Consider the following 18,413-nt stretch of genomic DNA (forward strand, 5'->3'; position numbering starts at 1 on the left):
ATCTGGGGCTGGTCATGAAAAATAATACTCATATCTGGGGCGGGTCATGAAAAGGTGGACTTTTTATAATAAAATATAAACGTCTTTTCAGGGAGGGTCATGAAAGACAATGTACAACGACAAGGGGAGGTTCATCCAAATATATCCAAGCATTAGGGGAGGGTCATTAATATCTGTACATCAAAAACCTCTGACCCTCCCACCCCGCTGTAATAAATAACAGGCCCTTTAGTACAGAGGAAAAAGGTTATGTTATTAGTGACCATTGACTTTTAACCAAATATACATATTCTTCTGACAATGGATCTGAATATGTGGGTAGATCAGCTAGTTAGATGTGTGGATTTATCTACATACAATCCATCTTATACAGCAGATATCCCAACCAGTTCCAGAGTCATCAAGCCAAGCTGTGGCATGTAAACACAGCAATTGAGGTCTTGTTACAAGCACCTGCTCAATACATACATTCTTTATAACCAAAATCCTTTCAGTTATTTTTTAATGTCTTGTTTAAAATTCTTAAATTCATAAACCAAAAATACACCTGCAATTTTTGTTTTAAAAGAGCTGATTCAAAGGACGAATTTTGTTGCAAAAACTCCACCCTAACCAGAGTGGTTGATATCTGTATGAAAGTATTGTGAAGTTTAGCAGAATATCAATCGTTGTGTTACAGCAGAACTGTGAAGGGTGAGGAGTACAACATGGATCGTCTTACTCCTCATTAGAAAGTTACAGTAAACTATAGGTATAACAAACTCAAAGGGACCACTGACTTTAGTTTGTAATAACCGTAGTTCATTATAAGCATATATACAGCATATATACAACAAATGGCTGGAACTAAAAAATAGGTTTGTTATGTCGGTCAGTTCATTATAAGCGTGTTCATTATAAACATAGTTTACTGTACTGACGAAAACAGTTAACTGCAGAAAGACATATTTATGTATTTTAAGTTGTACCTCCGTGTTTTTTAAATATTCCTAACACCCTGTATATAAACATTCTGCTGCAAAAACACATGATTGTTTTTTTTCCTACTGTCTTCTCATAGCATTTGAAGATAAATACTCGAATAAATCTGTGATTAGTAGAACAGGCATCATGACTAAAAACTCTTGAAATAGGAAACTAGTTTATTTGTTAAAAATATTGCCAAGGATCCGTTTCTCACCGATTTCCTTTCCCAACTGACCAGATCAATGTTTATAATATCTATCATTGCATTGTCTGGTCCAGACTCGATTATTTACAGACCACCGTCAAATCACTGGAATATTGCTTGGTTGTGGCTTGAAACAAAACAAAAATAATGCCATGGTTAAAAAAAGAAACCCACTGTAGAGCATCTTCCCGAAGCAAGGGAGTTAACTGACCATGAATGTCCAGTTGCCACCCTTGCCAAACTAGGCTGGAATTATGGAGTTATATTTGGGCTGGACTAACGAGTCTATGCATAGTCCAATCAAAACAAATAACGAAATTGACATTCCCTTTGTAAACTGCCATGCAGATTTCGGTCGAGTGCAGGATTTGCAAAGCATGCATACTTGACATCAACAGATTTTCCAAATCGTTTCATGTTTTTAATCGAGCTGCTCACGTGATTTGATGCACTTTGCTAAATAGGACTCATTTTATTACAATTATATATCTTGATCATTGATTCAGATCGTCTTCACTGGGCACCATCATTTAGTTTTAAGCAAATACAAGTGATATGAGAGGTAGGATCTGATTGGTCCATAGGAGGGTCATAGAAGGGACATAAATCGTAATCACCACTGGGGGCGCTACGATTGAGCCCTGAAATTCCAGCCTAGTTTCGGCAAGGGTGGAAACTTGACTTCTTACAGTCAGTTATCTCCCTTGCCTCGGTATGATGACTGTGGAGCTACACATCCGACCAAAATGTCAGCTCTCTGGTCCTTCAGGTTAATAAGAAGATAAGCCTCATATAAGAATCATATTTAAATAAAAACAACTACATTTTTCGTTCCAAAGCCATGAACTAAAGTCATATCCTGATCCCACATTGACTTATGTTTCAGCTCTATGGGTGTTTCAGTTTGCTAGCAGAAGATTCTTAAAGATTTTAAATATTTTCATGACATTCCACTAAACGCTTATAGTTCCTAAGAACTATGGTTGGATAGATGGACATAAGATGGACAACCCACCTTGCCATAAGCTCACTTGGGCTTCCAGTCCTAGAGAGCTAAAAACCTACCGAATTTTTTTTTGTCGATATAAAAAGTATATCCTATTTTGTACAGCAAGATTGTCATGTCATATCCACAACCACATGAATCTGTTTGAAAACAAGAGGTTTGAAAGTGACGTATTAAATGTATGATGAGCAATGAGGTTATCCTAGGGTGATACACGAAGTGTCATAGAGGCCCAGGTGGATACACAGGTGTTACGAGTCCCTGGTCAATACACACTGTGTCAAAATGACTCCCTGGTTGATACACACAGTGTCATCGTGACTTTCTGGTCAATACACACAGTGTCACAACAAGTCCCTGGTTGAAACACATAGTGTCACAATGACTCCCTGGTCAATACACAGTGTCACAGTGACTCCCTGGTCAATACACAAGGTGTCACAATGACTCCCAGGTCAATACACAAGGTGTCACAATGATTCCCTGGGAGATACACAAGATGTCTCCCTGGTCGATACACAAGGTGTCACAATGATTCCCTGGGTTCTATACAAGGAGTCACAATGACTCCCTGGTCAATACACACAGTGTCATAGTGACTCCCTGGCCGATACAAAAGGTGCCACAATGACTTCCAGAGTGACCATAAGGTGTCATGATGATTCCTGGGTGCGACCAAAGCTACATATTGGATTTTTGAAAGTTAACAACCGGTTTGTATTACCAGCCATGATCTGTCAACCCATCAACTTCACGACACAACAGTTTCCTGACTGACACAGTGACAGATGTCAGCTAACCTTGAACAGGTCGATCCTGTTTCAACCGCATAGCATAATAACATAACAGTTTCCTAGCCTGTACATGTCAACCCGTTCAAACACATTTTTATACACCAGATGAACCAACATTAATTAAAATAACTAGCTCCTCTCTAAAATCAGCTACTGTCAATGATTTGATTGGCTTGACTGGCGGAGACCTTTCTTAGCAGCTTGGTGTATGCGACTGTCAAGTTTATCTGAAAATAGAAAACATTATATAACTAATAACATTAACTCTAAACTCTTTAACAAAATATACATTAAGAAATACTTAGACTTAGCAACATTTATGGAGGAGCAAGAAGTAGCCCTGAAAACATCAAAAAATAATAAGTGAGTGAGTGAGTTTGGTTTTACGCCGCTTTTAGCAATATTCCAGCAATATCACGGCGGGGGACACCAGAAATGGGCTTCACACATTGTACCCATGTCAGGAATCGAACCCGGGTCTTCAGCGTGACGAGCCAACGCTTTAACAACTAGGCTACCCGACCGCCCTACAATAATAAGGAATCTGTTATTTACAAATGTTTCATGTCTTCATGTTGTTCCAACTTCTAAATGCATATCAACGACAACTACCACACTGTCAGTAATTCACCTAGCCAGACTGCCTGGTCCATTTAGTCGCCTCGTTCAAAGCATGGGTTACTGAGGCCCTATAGTAAGTCTACATCCCCACTGGATCATGGTGGGGTGGGGGGAGGGGGTGGAACACAGTCTACTTACATGCACAACGTGGGGTGAAATGGGGTTTAATGTCACATCCCAGATTATTGCACTTATATGGCTTGTGTGTGTGTGTGTGTGTGTGTGCCTGCTTGTACTGGTCCGGACTGATTTTATAGTGCTAGCCCACTGAGATACCATGCCGCAGTTTCAACATGAATACTCCACTCAGGCACAGTATACTGACTCCAAGCCGACCAGTCCTTGTTTTATCCCCAAGTGCCAGACAGGGTAACAACAAGTAGCATATTTGGTATGACGTGGCCAGGGATCGAACCCTGGAACTTCCACTCTCCGGGCGGATGCTCTACCACTAGACTATGGGGGCGGTCCTCATGCACAACAAGAGCTCTGTAAGGAAGAAAGCCACTACTCACATATTTTGTGTTTTCCCTTGATTGGGAATTTGACGATTAGCTCCTGTGGGTTCTCACAGATGAACACATACGGTGATGCAGACTCGCCATCTGGGAACTGAGTAATGGAAGCAATACAATGAGATCACCTGTACAAAATACAAGTACAAGATAAGCTTCATGAAATCATGAAAAAATGCTAAGCATAGCTCATCTGCTTAATATGGGAGGAACGCTCAAAGTGATGCAGGCGTAAGATGTTATTCACGCTGGTAAAGCCTTCGAAGATTATAATCAGGGAAAATCAAACGATTCTGGCTTGCCTGAAGGACACAACTTCACATATCCTCAACATATTGTTATCATCAAACTTTCCCAAGGAACACATGCAAGTCGCTGCTACAATCAACATACGTCTTCATTTCATTACAATAAAAATCCAACTATCCTAACACTCTAACTGCCCTCTCCTTCATTCTATTCTTTCTGTTCAACCGCTTACCATGCAACGCATCCCCTTTCGTCCGCCATATTTGCTCTTTATCCTATTAGAGTTATCCCCCTTACACTGTCCGTACATGTATGGTAACATAAGTTACCTCCCCTTACACTACAATAAATTCAAACTAAGTACACGGGTACCTCCAACCAAACTACAAATGGCCTACGTGAACCATGCCCAAGAAGTAGGGTACCACAACTCAGCCCTAGTAACGGGGTAGCTCAACCAAGCCCTAGTAACGGGATAGCTCAACCAAGCCCTAATAACGGGGTACCTCAACCCAGCCCTAGTAGCGGGGAACCTCAACCCAGCACTAGTAACGGGGCACCTCAACCCAGCCCTAGTAACGGGGAACCTCAACCCAGCCCTAGTAACGAGGTACCTTAACCCAGCCCTAGAAACGGGGTACCTTAACCCAGCCCTAGTAACGGGGTACCTCAACCCAGCCCTAGTAACGGGGATCCTCAACCTAGCCCTAGTAACGGGGAACCTCAACCCGGCCCTAGTAACGGGGAACCTCAACCCGGCCCTAGTAACGGGGTAGCTCAACCAAGCCCTAATAACGGGGTACCTCAACCCAGCCCTAGTAACGGGGTACCTCAACCCAGCCCTAGTAACGGGGTACCTCAACCCAGCCCTAGTAACGGTGTACCTTAACCCAGCCCTAGTAACGGGGTACCTCGACATAGCCCCAGTGCATACCTGTTGTCTGTACTCCTCCTGAGAGAGGCAGTCTACGACATCCACACAGCCCAGCAGACAGCCCACAGGGTAGTTGCTGGGGAAGGATATGTTGGGATCTGAAACACAATCATGCATATCCTCACTGCAGCTGTGAACATCAACAGATTTTTTTCATTTATATTTTTAGATCATAATCAAGTATCATATTTACCTGAAATAACAAACAATCAACATATTATAAATCAGTATTAACTATTCTATGACATAAAGGGTGTACTTGGGACCTAGTCTGTCCTGGAATCCCAGCAGAGATACAAGCAAGAGGTACTGGGGACCTGTTCTGGAATCCCAGTGGAGATACAAGCAGGAGGTACTGGGGACCTGTTCTGGAATCCCAGCAGAGATACAAGCAAGAGGTACCGGGGACCTGTTCTGGAATCCCAGTGGAGATACAAGCAGGAGGTACTGGGGACCTGTTCTGGAATCCCAGCAGAGATACAACCAAGAGGTACTGGGGACCTATTCTGACCTTGAATCCCCATGGGGAGATACAAACAAGAGGTATTGGGGACCTGTTCTGGAATCCCAGTGGAGATACAAACAGGAGGTACTGGGGACCTGTTCTGGAATCCCAGCAGAGATACAAGCAAGAGGTATTGGGGACCTGTTCTGGAATCCCAGTGGAGATACAAACAGGAGGTATTGGGGACCTTTTCTAGAATCCCCACGGGGAGATGTTGGGAAGATCACCTACCTGTGTAGAGATACTGATACATCTGCTCCACTTCGTGTGTTTCCTGTGTGTTGGGGGACTTTGATGTGGCCGCGATCCACAGGCGGCCTCGGTGGGCTGTGTACCATGTCCGGCCTTCATGACTAGGGAGCACATTCAACACACACATCTCATTAAAGTCAATCTCAAAGTAAAATTGCTACGATATATTTATAGAAGTTTTCACATCAAAACAAAATCAACTATCAAAAAAAATTATTTTAGCTTATATTTAGAAATCACTCAGTGGCCATGGTGCAGAGAATATGACATGGAACATGTAAATAATTCAGAATACAAAAAGACTGACTTACATTTTGATTCCCTTGATGAGCAGTGATGCCCATGGCTGATGCATGCTCATGCACATGCCCTCGTCCGTCATCTCCAGCAACTCACGGTCCTGGATACGAGCTGATTTGGCATGAGGGTCAACGTCCCCAGAAGAACTCTGACCTATAACCTTCCGACTAAATGAAGACTGTTTTGAGACAAACTGTAAAAAAAAATGTAAATGAGATAAATTGAGATATAACCTAATTGTAACACTTTCTTTCATTTATCATATACACGTATCTGTTTTTCATTCCTACATGCTCTCATAGTCAGTCATAGATGAAACATAAAAAAACCTGCCATCTGTCATTCCTACTTTTTAAACACCAACTGTTTTCCTACTGATGGTGTTGTCCGGAGTACAACAGGGGATTATTTTCATCACTTGATGAGTCTGTCTCGACAAATATTATGCCAGGTTTTTATATCAGGTACAATTTATCAGTGTTTTCCAGAATGTTTACTGATCTCTGAATCATGTCTCAAACCTTCAATAAACATGATAAACATTACCAATTATTTAAAAAAAAGAGCAAAAGAAGAAATCTTGGACAATAGAACACATGCATAATAGATATAGTAACACATTTATCATGTTTATAGGCGACAACAAAAGGCACTAAAATAAGAAATATTGTTTGTGTTTTCCAAGAAAATACAGTACTATATATCATTAATCTCTAAGGGAATAACTAACCAACATAGAATTTGTTTGTTTGTTCGTTTCTTGTTTAATGCCACACTCAGCAAATCTGTAATAAATTGAGTCTGGACAAGACAATCCAGTGATTCCATCATCACGAGCATCAACATCATCAATCCACGCATTTGGGATTCGACATGCAATCAACCAAGTCAGCGAGTCTGACCCCCCAATCCTGTTAGTCGCTACTTGTGACAAGCAGAGGTTGCTGAAGACCAATTCTAACCTGGATGTTCACAAAGATAGGATTTGATAAAGGGTAATGTTGAAAGACCATGAATCACACTTATTGTAAGGCACTTACTGTTGGTGCTGGCTGCACTATAGTGGGGTTCAGTATATTCCCAGATTCCTGCAAAGTGTAAGGACTAGGTGAGTGTTTTGGTCGTGCACCTTGGTAAACTTGTTGCACCACCTCATCATTAGCATCATACATGTATTTTCCAGTGTCCGATTCCACATCAATCACTTGACGCCCAGCAAAGTCGAGTGTTATTTTCCTATCTTTCCTCGACGCAAACCTCTGACTGCGGAGCTCTGCCTCACGTTTCTTCAGTGCTTCCCTGTCTTTCTTGCTGAGCCACTTGGAGTCTGATGCAAAGTAGTCGCTTTCATCATCTATCACTTTGGTTCGTCTCACACTGAAGTAAACAAGACAGGTCAACATATATACTTGGATGGAGTGTGTCATAAATAGAGCATAATTTTACTTTACATTACATTACACCAGGGATCCAGAAAGCGATCTGTGAGCCGGACTTGTCCGACAGTGACTGCAAAATGTCCAGTTTGAAATAGGGCCAACCGGACATTTTAAAATTTGCCAACAGACAGTTTCGAAAAAAGTATAAGCCAGACATTACAACCTGAGACCGTATATCATAACAAAGGATACAAAATAAAGAGCTGCAACCAGACTGACATGTGTTTACATATTTGGTTTTCAAAAGGAGGGGTCCCCCCCAACCCCCCTCTGGATCCGCCCATGCACATCAGCCCTAACACCGTCAACCACATTCCTCCAATGCTAATACCAACACACCTGGTCCTATCATAGTCCAGTAGTTTCTCCTTGTGCTTGATTGCCTTTTCCAGTCCGTCGTTCATCTTGACAGCCGCCATGGGCAACATGCCTCCCCCTCCTCCCTCCGTCTCCAGGAACGGCACTATCGTAGCCCCCTTCATCAACTGCTGCCGCAGCTTTTCACTCTTCTTGGACCCTCGGTTCAGGACCTCCAGTTCCTCCCGCGTACACACCTGACAACATACAGCGAGATTACAACCACTACCTCTGTAACCACATAGAAACCCTTATCTGGTGACATTCACCTTCGCCTTGTTAGACTAACAGACGCCATCTTCCCCAAGGCAGCGGGAGTTAACTGACTATAACAGTCCAGTTTCCACCCTTGCAGAACCAGGCTGGAATTTCTGAGATTTATTTTGGCTGGCCTGACATGTATGTGCCATTGTCCAGGCTTATGTTGGTCGCATGAAACCACATGTACCCCTCATGATACTGCTACAACCTATAACAGCCACTTGTGGCACTACGATCGGGCCACGAGATTCCAGTCTAGTTTTTGCAAGGATGGAACCTGGACTTCTATAGTCACTGAACTCCCATGCTTCCAGGAGATTGCAGATGCAGTTGAAGATGCTGATTTCATTGCTTGTCAACAGAATGTGATGTTACATCATAGTCAGCAATATTCAACTACCAGTGTATATACTACGCAAAAAATGTTAAAAACCACCTGATTATCTCATATTAATGTAGTTAATCTGTATTGGCATGACGGATTAACTATAGTAATAAGGAGAACAAATGAGGTGTTCTTTAACTTCTTTTGGGTAGTATATTAAGACAGCATGTAAGTTATGAAGTATGGGCCAGGCGAAAACCAGTGGCTGATATCTCTACTCTTCTTATCAGGGTAACCATGGTAATGACTTACATCGGTATATAATTTTCAACTTTCCATTAGAAGTCTGATTATATACCCAAATAATTCAGCATCTGATCTTTTAACTTTAAACCTTTCCTAAAGTGGAAAGTTCCAGCTGGGTAAACGAGACTCTACAGCATGTGAACATATGCAGAATGGCGGGCCCCTTTCCCAGCGACTCACCAATGTCCCACAAAAGACACAGGGTCCTGACCCCTCCTGCTGACACACCACACGCCCACAGCCGGTACAGTTGTTGACAAGTGAATGCTTGGCGGCCTGGCACTCACATGTGTGACGACCTACAACACAGTGAGGGAATTAATCCGTAGGGTATAGTAACAAGTAACATGTTGCTCAGACCCAAACTAAACCACTAGAAATTGGGAGGTCAAGGTCATAACTCACCAGGCAACAGGAGGGCATGGCCATATCTCATCAGGCAACTGGCAGACAAGGACATAACTCACCAGGTAACAGGACAAGGTCATAACTCACCAGGCAACTGGAGGTCAAGGACATTAGTCACCAGGCAACTGGAGGTCAAGGTCATAACTCACCAGGCAAATGGAGGACAGGGGCATATCTCACCAGGCAAATGGAGGACAGGGACATAACTCACCAGGCAACTGGAGGTCAAGGACATTATTCACCAGGCAACTGGAGGTCAAGGACATAACTCACCAGGCAAATGGAGGACAGGGACATTACTCACCAGGCACCTGGAGGTCAAGGACATTACTCACCAGGCACCTGGAGGTCAAGGACATTACTCACCAGGCACCTGGAGGTCAAGGACATTACTCATCAGGCAAATGGAGGACAGGGACATAACTCACCAGGCAAATGGAGGACAGGGGCATATCTCATCAGGCAACTGGAGGACAGGGACATTACTCCCCAGGCAACTGGAGGTCAAGGACATTATTCACCAGGCAACTGGAGGTCAAGGACATTAGTCACCAGGCAACTGGAGGACAGGGACATTACTCACCAGGCAACTTGAGGACTGTTTTCTCCTGGCCTTCCTGACTGTAGAGAGGAACAAATTTGGATTTCTTTTTCACTGTGTCAGCATGGACACGAGAACTTTCTACAATGGAAGGAACTGGCATCTGAAAATGTAGAAAAACATGAACTGGATATGCATGCACAAGGGATGCAACTGGGCATGGTACATTGCACAGACAGAGATCATTCGGCCACCAAACAATGAGTGTGTACATTAGTGAAAGTTTCATTCAGCAGTTAGTAATACATGTATCCAAGCTCTATCATGGTGGCCTACAAATAATAACTGGACTTTTATAGTCGGTTAACTCCCTTGCCTTGGGAAGATGGGGATACTGTGTATCTTTTATTTCGCTGATATAAGCACAGGGTACCAAACACTGAACAAGACAAAATAGGCCACGTATGTGTTCTCTCTACACGCCGCAACAACATACTATAATGTGTAATGTGCCAAAAAAATTAATCTTACCTGGTTGTGGTCTATCACTCCATTAATATTTTCTGGGGAAGAATTGGAATTGTTTTTATTCTCTTGTTTTTGTTTCTTTTTCTTTGTTTTTTGTGATCCCTGAGTAAACTCATCACTGTCTTTTCCTTTTCGGTAAACCTGCAACAGAGTGAAACACAGCAATTACAAATGTTTCATTACTACAAAACATATGATAACAGTGAAAATGCTGAAAATCAAACTAGATATTGTTTGTGAATTATCACATGCACAATTCTCAATGTATCAATCACAATCAATTATCCTTGGAGAAGATATTCGATACTTATTGACATTCATCATCTACAGAACAGAAAGTGACATTACCAGCACATTATCAGGCACTTGCAGACTTGAAGGAGGGCGCCACCGATTGAGAAGCTCTTTCACAAATCTGCGCACTTTTGAGTCACTTGCATCTAGCAGATCTAGCATATACTCCTCCAGATCTTTGGCAGTTTCAATAGCAAGGATGTACCTGAAGAAATATATAATTGATTGAAATCAATGGAAATGGGCTTTCGACAGTTGTGAAAGTTTTAACTGTAAATGTCATGGTACATATACCGGTACAGTAACATCATCTGCAATCAACTTTAAAATGTTTAAGTTTAACTGTTCAATTTCGTACTGATTAATAATCATGATAATATATCTTGTTATAGCATAAGGCAGTAATTCGGCAAATTGGTTCCCAAGTACCGCTGAATGGGTTGTTGTCATGAAGGATACTACAACCAACTTAGCCCTAAGATCACTTTGTGGAACAGGGCCCACGAGTCACTGGATGAGTTTCAAAGGTACACAAAACAAAACAAGTTCCTCCGCACACTTCTGATGGCAAACAGTGGTAAAACTAAACAAGGCTGAACGCAGTCTGGATTATACATCTATAGTGTATTAGTTCCCATAATCATGTTAATACCCTGTAGACACCACCATAGGTTCAATGTAACAAATGTTATATTTGGGATAACACTTTCTTAGTAAAGTACAGATTCTCGTACTTTATACATTTGACCACTTTCTAAATGGCATTGTGTATTCACACCATAGGTTCATTTCGACCAACTTCTCCTTTTCTCTTATCATGCTTATCATTAAATTAGCACATAACTTCTCTTGCTCATTATATTGCAATCAACAACCATGTTCAGATTGATCCACTTTCAAAGTTGTGGCTAAACAAGTGAGCATGTAAGACTGTACATTACATACCCAACTTAACAAGGGCCCCTTCATCACAAGCACTTCATACTTGTCATATATGCTGAATAACATGGGTATCAGGTGCATGGTTACAAAACATATTTGCAAGGTTTGCTTTTATCGCAGTGTCAAGGCTAGTCACAACTGTGCCACAACTGTGATCAGTGAGTGAGTGAGTATTGTTTTACGTCACTTATCATTATTCCAGCAATATCACGACGGGGAATGCAGAAATGGGCTTTACACACTGTACCCCTGTGGGCAATCGAACCCGGTTCTTCAGCATGATGAGCAAACATTTTAACCACAAGGCTACCCCACCACCCCTAACTGTGATCATGGTCATCATGGTGATAAAAAAGATCAATTATTCAGGAAGTATAAAAGACAATTTCATTGAAAACAAAGTGATCCTATGTGTAAAAACAAATATGTCAAAGATATCAAACTACCAGTTACTATTATTTCACCCTCTAAGTTTATTATGTAACTCATCAGCTATTTACGTTATTGTAATGAACTTTGGGTGACTTACACTATGACGTTAGAGACTAAAGATATACATGAAGTAGTTGGCTGTTCATCATCAGATTATATGTTCGCTGTCGGTTTGGTTTGACTTGGAAAATAATCTTTGAGCTGTTATAAAAACCTCCGCACATTAAATCTTGGACACATGCTTTTAACTGCACAGGGAGATGGAAGCTGGGTTGTTCACATAGTGTGTGTGTCCCTTAGTCAAGGGAACATGTTGTCAGCCATAAGACCATACAGATAATTATGTTGTCATTTAATTTGTCAGAATCTTAAGGTTTCAGTAACATTAAAATAATTATGAATTGATTTGGACTGTGTTGACAGACTGTCCTTTTCTTGCACCTTGAGGTCACCACACATGCATTACGGCTAATATACGCTAGTGATAACACTGAAATACATTGTTTGTGTATTGTATTTGATATATTTAAGTGCATTCCTGAAATATTCTGCAAACATTTGTACCGTGACCCACCTTCAGCTCATTGTCACATTTTCACAGATAAATTATAAATTTGTGTGCAGTATTATTGTGTTTGGGTTATCACTTTTCAGCTCTTGATCAATGCATATGAGAGGGAAGCCATCAGGCTTGCCATGGATTTAACCACAGCCACAGGCTAAGTAACACATGAATTGGGACTTGTAGTCTGGTTAAGAGGACTTCAATACAAACAAGTTATTTGCTAAGTCAGCATCTTGACTAAATTTGCATAATTCTGTCTAATGTTTGTGTTATAGGCTGTATCAACATGGAAAACGCGTGAAGTGTGGATAATTCTTAAAAGTTAGAAACAAACATTGTCAGTTAATCGTTAAATTATATCCAACTTCTGAAGAGATAAATTGAAAGTAGATCACTGACATTGCACAACATATTGATATAGACGTCATAAATTCAAATAGAAAATTGTCAATGCAACATGAATTCAAAACGATACGTGTATAACCCTGATTGTATTTTTCTGTAAAATGTGACGGTCTTACCTTGCACTTTCTTCATTAGCATCAATTCCCAGTTTCGCTAACTCCACACACATCCAATCTTCTGTGGACGCCGCCATCTTGAATTATTGCTAAGGGGGGTAATACGCACACACATATTGCTGACCACCAAAAAATCTATTCTGCAGGGGCATTATCTAATTTGTTTTACCAAGGCCTCTTCGCTGTAGATCGATGTAAAACGCAATGGCGGTTGAACCAATTTGCGTATGTTACACATTCACTTTATAAACACTTAATGTGGAACAGTAATTTTCATATTTAGTTTAAAATTACAATACACAGGGGTTTGTCCTTGTATGTTTATTCAAGCTATCAAATGCCACCTAGGTTGACTGGAAACTAATGATTAGGTTTATATTTCTAATAGGAAATGATTACATAATTACGCAAACACAATTCTGTTTCACACCTGGCACTAATCACAAAGTCAAGACCCACAACGGAAACAGTGGGATTTTGAAAACCAAATGTAGTCTGTTGTAGGTAGGCAAACTATCTGAGAGATGATTTTGATATTTTGGACCCCTCCCCTGCTGGATCCGCCCTTGACAAATGAAAAGAAGTTATAGGACGCCCGATTATGTCATATTACTATGGTTAACCTGTCATGTAATGACACATTAACCATAGTAATATGCAGGATGGGTGTTCTTTAGCTTCTATTTGAGTACTTTATAAATATCACGACCTTCCAAAATAGGTATATTCCGACCCCATGCTTGCCGTAAAAAGCTACTATGCTTGTCGTAAGAGGCGACTAACGGGATCGGGTAGTCAGGCTCGCTGACTTGGTTGATGCAAGTCATCGATCCGAATTGCGTAGATCGTAGTCCATGATGTCAATCACTGAATTTTCTGGTCCAGACACGATTGTTTACAGACCGCCGTCATGTAGCTGGAATATTGCTGAGTGTGGCGTTAAACAGCATACAAACCCAAAACCAAAAGATATGTCAATCCACCTATAACAGTACTGTGGCCAAGTCGTCTGAGGTACCCCAAATCGCTGCGCGGAGTTGCCTCCCCTAGGTATACGTGTCAGAAACCAATGATAGTGGGTTCGAATAAAAGCCTCGCCTCGATTATGTTTCTAGGTTTCACTCCGGGCCTTCCTCCCACATGAAACTGACACGCCGTGATATACTAGTACAGTTCAAAGCGGCGTTAAACAGACTTCACCCGCTTCATAATACCCAGAAAGGGGCGGTGGGGTTGCAATATATTCCATTATCCATTCCATTCCCTGTTATATGTTACCTGAGCCCTCTCCTATCAAAAAAGCTGTATCCGTGGTTGATGAGGGGTGGTAAATCTAGTGTTCTGTTACAAATACATGTTATCAAATGTACGAGGGGCGTTCAATAAGTTTTGCAACTTCAATATAAGACCAAGTCACAGAATATCTCTTGCACTTTTATTTTTCAGTATAATCTCCATTGACTTCAATACACACACATATATATATATTGCCGGAAATAGTCAATGGGGGTTAAGTCTGTACTGTAGGGTGGGTGATTTAACTGTTCGAATCCCCATTTACACATGGCGGCCTGTGCAATTCTCGACTTGTGAACCGGAGCATGTAAGGAATTTTATTACAGCCCGTTGTTCAGTTTTGAGAGAATCAATGATTGTGACCACACGTGTCAATCTGCCACAAGTTGACATTGTTTGTGTAAACACAAATGCCCAAGTTGCAAAGCTTATTGAACGCCCCTCGTAGATGCGTTTTATTGTTGTATCAAGATTATTTATTGACTTTGTGTAAATACAATTATTTACTGTTTCAGTGAGGAATAAGTATTATGTATGACAAAATGTAAGGAGATTTAAATAGAATTCAGGACCATAACTGATACACAAGATGTTGCATTCAAATATTATGATGTATGAAATGTGGATAAATATTTGTGTGAAAACAATGTGTAGTGTCATATGATTTCATTTCTGCTATTCCTATATTTCTTAAGTGCTAAAGAGAGCTAGACTATTTTCTGAAAACTTTACAATTTTTACAGACAAAATCACAGCGAAAATGGAAAAAAGGACCCCGTAATATGGGATATTTGAGATTTAGATGTCGAAACTTGTTTTATTTGGAGGCATAGCATCACAGGTTCAGTCATGGTGGAGGCAAATTATGTGATTCAGGGACTGTGAGACAGACTAATAAATAGCATGTAGATGAACATGTACAGCGACATGTAGGCTGTCACACAGTCCTTAATCACATTATATTTTTTACAAAAGACTTAACTAACTTGTAATGCTATAGCCGAAATGAAGCAAGTTCATATTTCTTTCTGATTTTTAAAAATTCTGAAATATAGGGTTCTTTTGTAATAGTTTTTTTTATGAAGTAATTGTTACACTTTGCAGAGTCTTGGCATCAGTTCAAAGCTAAAAATGTTATCAATATATTATAATATACATGTTGTACACTTTTACAAAAATAAACTTCTGTTCAGAATAACAATAATATGACTGTGCATGGGTTTTTTTCAAGTTTTATCTCTGCCAGTACAGAATTAGTGCTCCAAGAGTCAGCCCCATGGTCCAGCTAGTTGAATTAAAAATAGATATCTCTGACTGAACTGTAACCTGATACAAAAACTGCTGCACGCTGACACTGTTAGGTGGGGGATAGAAGGTGGGGGGGAGGTTGGTTTTAGCACATGTGTGCATTTGTGACAAACTCGTGTTATTCCGGGACAAGCTTCTTGCAGGTTACGGAAAGGGGTGATTGCTGACGAATGGGGGACGAGTCTTCTTCCAGGTTACGGAAAGGGGCGAGTGGTGACGAATGGGGGACGAGTCTTCTTGCAGGTTACGGAAAGGGGCGATTGCTGACGAATGGGGGACGAGTCTTCTTGCAGGTTACGGAAAGGGGCGAGTGTTGACGAATGGGGGACGAGTCTTCTTGCAGGTTACGGAAAGGTTTTCGTGGGTTTCACCAAAGTGGTAAACGTCTGGGACATGCATCACACCAGGCTTTCCTCTCACATTAAGCCAACACGCCGTGATGGAACTGCAATACTGTTACGAAGAGAGGTTTTGTCCACAGGCGAAGGGGGTCAACTTTTTAAACTGAAATCGACCTCTTCTGGAGTGTTCTCCAAAGACCGCTTTGCCAGATATCTGACAAACTTTCTTGCATGGAGATGATGGCAGTGGTAGTGGAACTGGCAGTAGGGGTTTATGGCATTAGGTAGGGTAGAATCTGCCGGAGTATCTGGGTAGGGACTGGCCATCAAATTCTTTAGGCTCCCTCATGAAGGATGAGGATGTCCAATCATTACTGGCAATGGCCAAATCCATACAACTGAAGGGCAACTGATGGAGAAATATCAAGATTGGAGCCATTGATATGTCTACCATGTCCCCAGGAGTAGATCCAGGATAGATGATCAGTTTGGCAAGCCAAATCAGTGCTGTCTGGACCGGATCCAGACCCTTCACCACCTCAGTCTGCCCCTCATCAAAACAATGGGGCAAATGGCTCATCCGGTATTGCCTGCAATGCCTTGTCCGTGTGTATCAACCAGCAACAAAACAAGGCGAACCCTGTGCAGGCAAGACACCCAAGGCGGTAGCTGATGTTTGGGTGTTGTTGTATTGTTATATAGGCACTGGATTGTTGTATCATTTCTCCAATACAAATACCTCTTGTATCCCTTACACAGAACAAAATACACCTTGCGATCTACGTAATAATTGTATTGTTTTCGTGGTATTATTATGATGACGAACATAAGTCTGTACATATACTTAATATTACTATTGACGTGTGTTGCCTTCGTGGCTCTGAGCACACAAAAACTGTTGATCATAATACAACAAATGATATACGGAGGGTAAACAATGATTAACTTTTCAGTCGTGGCTATTGTCCTGTTGTCTTTAACACAGTATCAGACTGCGTAGTGTGTAATGTGTGGCTCGGTGCAGGAAACAACAAGGTAACACAGTAAACCAAAGCAGACAATGGAGATCTACACATAGTGGAATACACATGTACAAGAGACGTTTTTTTACTTGGTTTCAAAAGGAAAGCCTAAAAAAAACACGTTTGATTTACAGCTGATGTATGTCTCTTTGCAGGCCATAAGTGTCCGTTATATACACGATATACACACTATATACACACGATTTACACACTATATACACACGATATACACACATGTCGTCCAAAATACTAGTATGTGGGAATATATTCTTTGTGTACTGCGACTGAGTTTGGAATATGTGTGGTGTAAATGGCGACTTATTACATCCAAGTACTGAAGTAGTTTCAGGGTTGCTGTTTGATAAAGCTAATGTAACATATTTTAATTTAATTATGAGAGTAATTTGTTATATTTAGATTTACTACATGGATAGACTCTGAGAAATGGCTGTATTAACGATGTACCTATATTTTAAATTGTATTCATATTTTTTCAAAATGAATAAATTAAAACATTTTGAATGTTTGTGTGGAGGGTATTTGTGAGTGTTATTCAATTGCAAAGTGATCCGTGAAGGTCCAGCAACCCATTCTTGCCGTAAAAGTCGACTATGCTTGTCGTATAAGAGGCGACTAACGGGATCGGGTGGTCAGGCTCGCTGTTTGTTGTTTAACGCCGCACTCAGCAATATTCAAGCTATATGACGGCGGTCTGTAAATAATCGAATCTGGACCAGACAATCCAGTGATTGACATCATGAGCATCGATCCATGCAGTTGGGATACGATGACATGCATCAACCACGTCAGCGATCAGTGATCGATAGAATCCATGTATGTGAGTTGTTAGTAAACATTTCATGGACGACTATGTCTCCTTACCATGTGAGGAAGGTTTCGCAGAGGTCATCAATGGTGTCAGGAAAAATGGAACTTTCCAAACTGCCCATGTGCAATCGACGGATTGCATATCCCTAAAATTGGCCCAAGAGAGGCACATAGAGATTACCCAAATCGCCAGGCTTGGTATTCATTGATAATCGAGAGTCTTTGCGTTAATCGGTATGTTTTTAGAAACATAAACATAGGATGGCCAGGTCGAGTTTTTACCAACTCTAAACTGCACGTGTAAGTTTAGTTTCACATTTGCAGAACCTCTGGACTTGATGTAAATTTGGCG

The 18,413-nt window shown here is 41.1% G+C and overlaps 1 protein-coding gene across 1 annotated transcript; it reads right to left on the reverse strand.

Moving 5' to 3' along the window:
- Nucleotides 1–518: 518 nt before the first annotated feature.
- On the reverse strand, nt 519–13,343 carry LOC139468274 (activating signal cointegrator 1-like). The gene is made up of 12 exons (XM_071250135.1): nt 13,267–13,343; nt 10,861–11,011; nt 10,516–10,653; nt 10,027–10,147; nt 9,216–9,334; nt 8,126–8,340; nt 7,388–7,724; nt 6,359–6,540; nt 6,027–6,148; nt 5,291–5,388; nt 4,108–4,204; nt 519–3,198 (listed from the first exon to the last, which is right to left on the reverse strand). Exons 1-12 carry the CDS (start codon nt 13,341–13,343, stop codon nt 3,128–3,130), a joined length of 1,728 nt encoding a protein of 575 aa, XP_071106236.1. The 3' UTR covers nt 519–3,127.
- Nucleotides 13,344–18,413: the final 5,070 nt, after the last annotated feature.

The sequence above is a fragment of the Haliotis cracherodii genome, unplaced genomic scaffold, assembly GCF_022045235.1.
Source record: "Haliotis cracherodii isolate W230 unplaced genomic scaffold, xgHalCrac1.p SCAF_1, whole genome shotgun sequence".
In the NCBI taxonomy this organism is placed as follows: Eukaryota; Metazoa; Mollusca; class Gastropoda; order Lepetellida; family Haliotidae; genus Haliotis; species Haliotis cracherodii.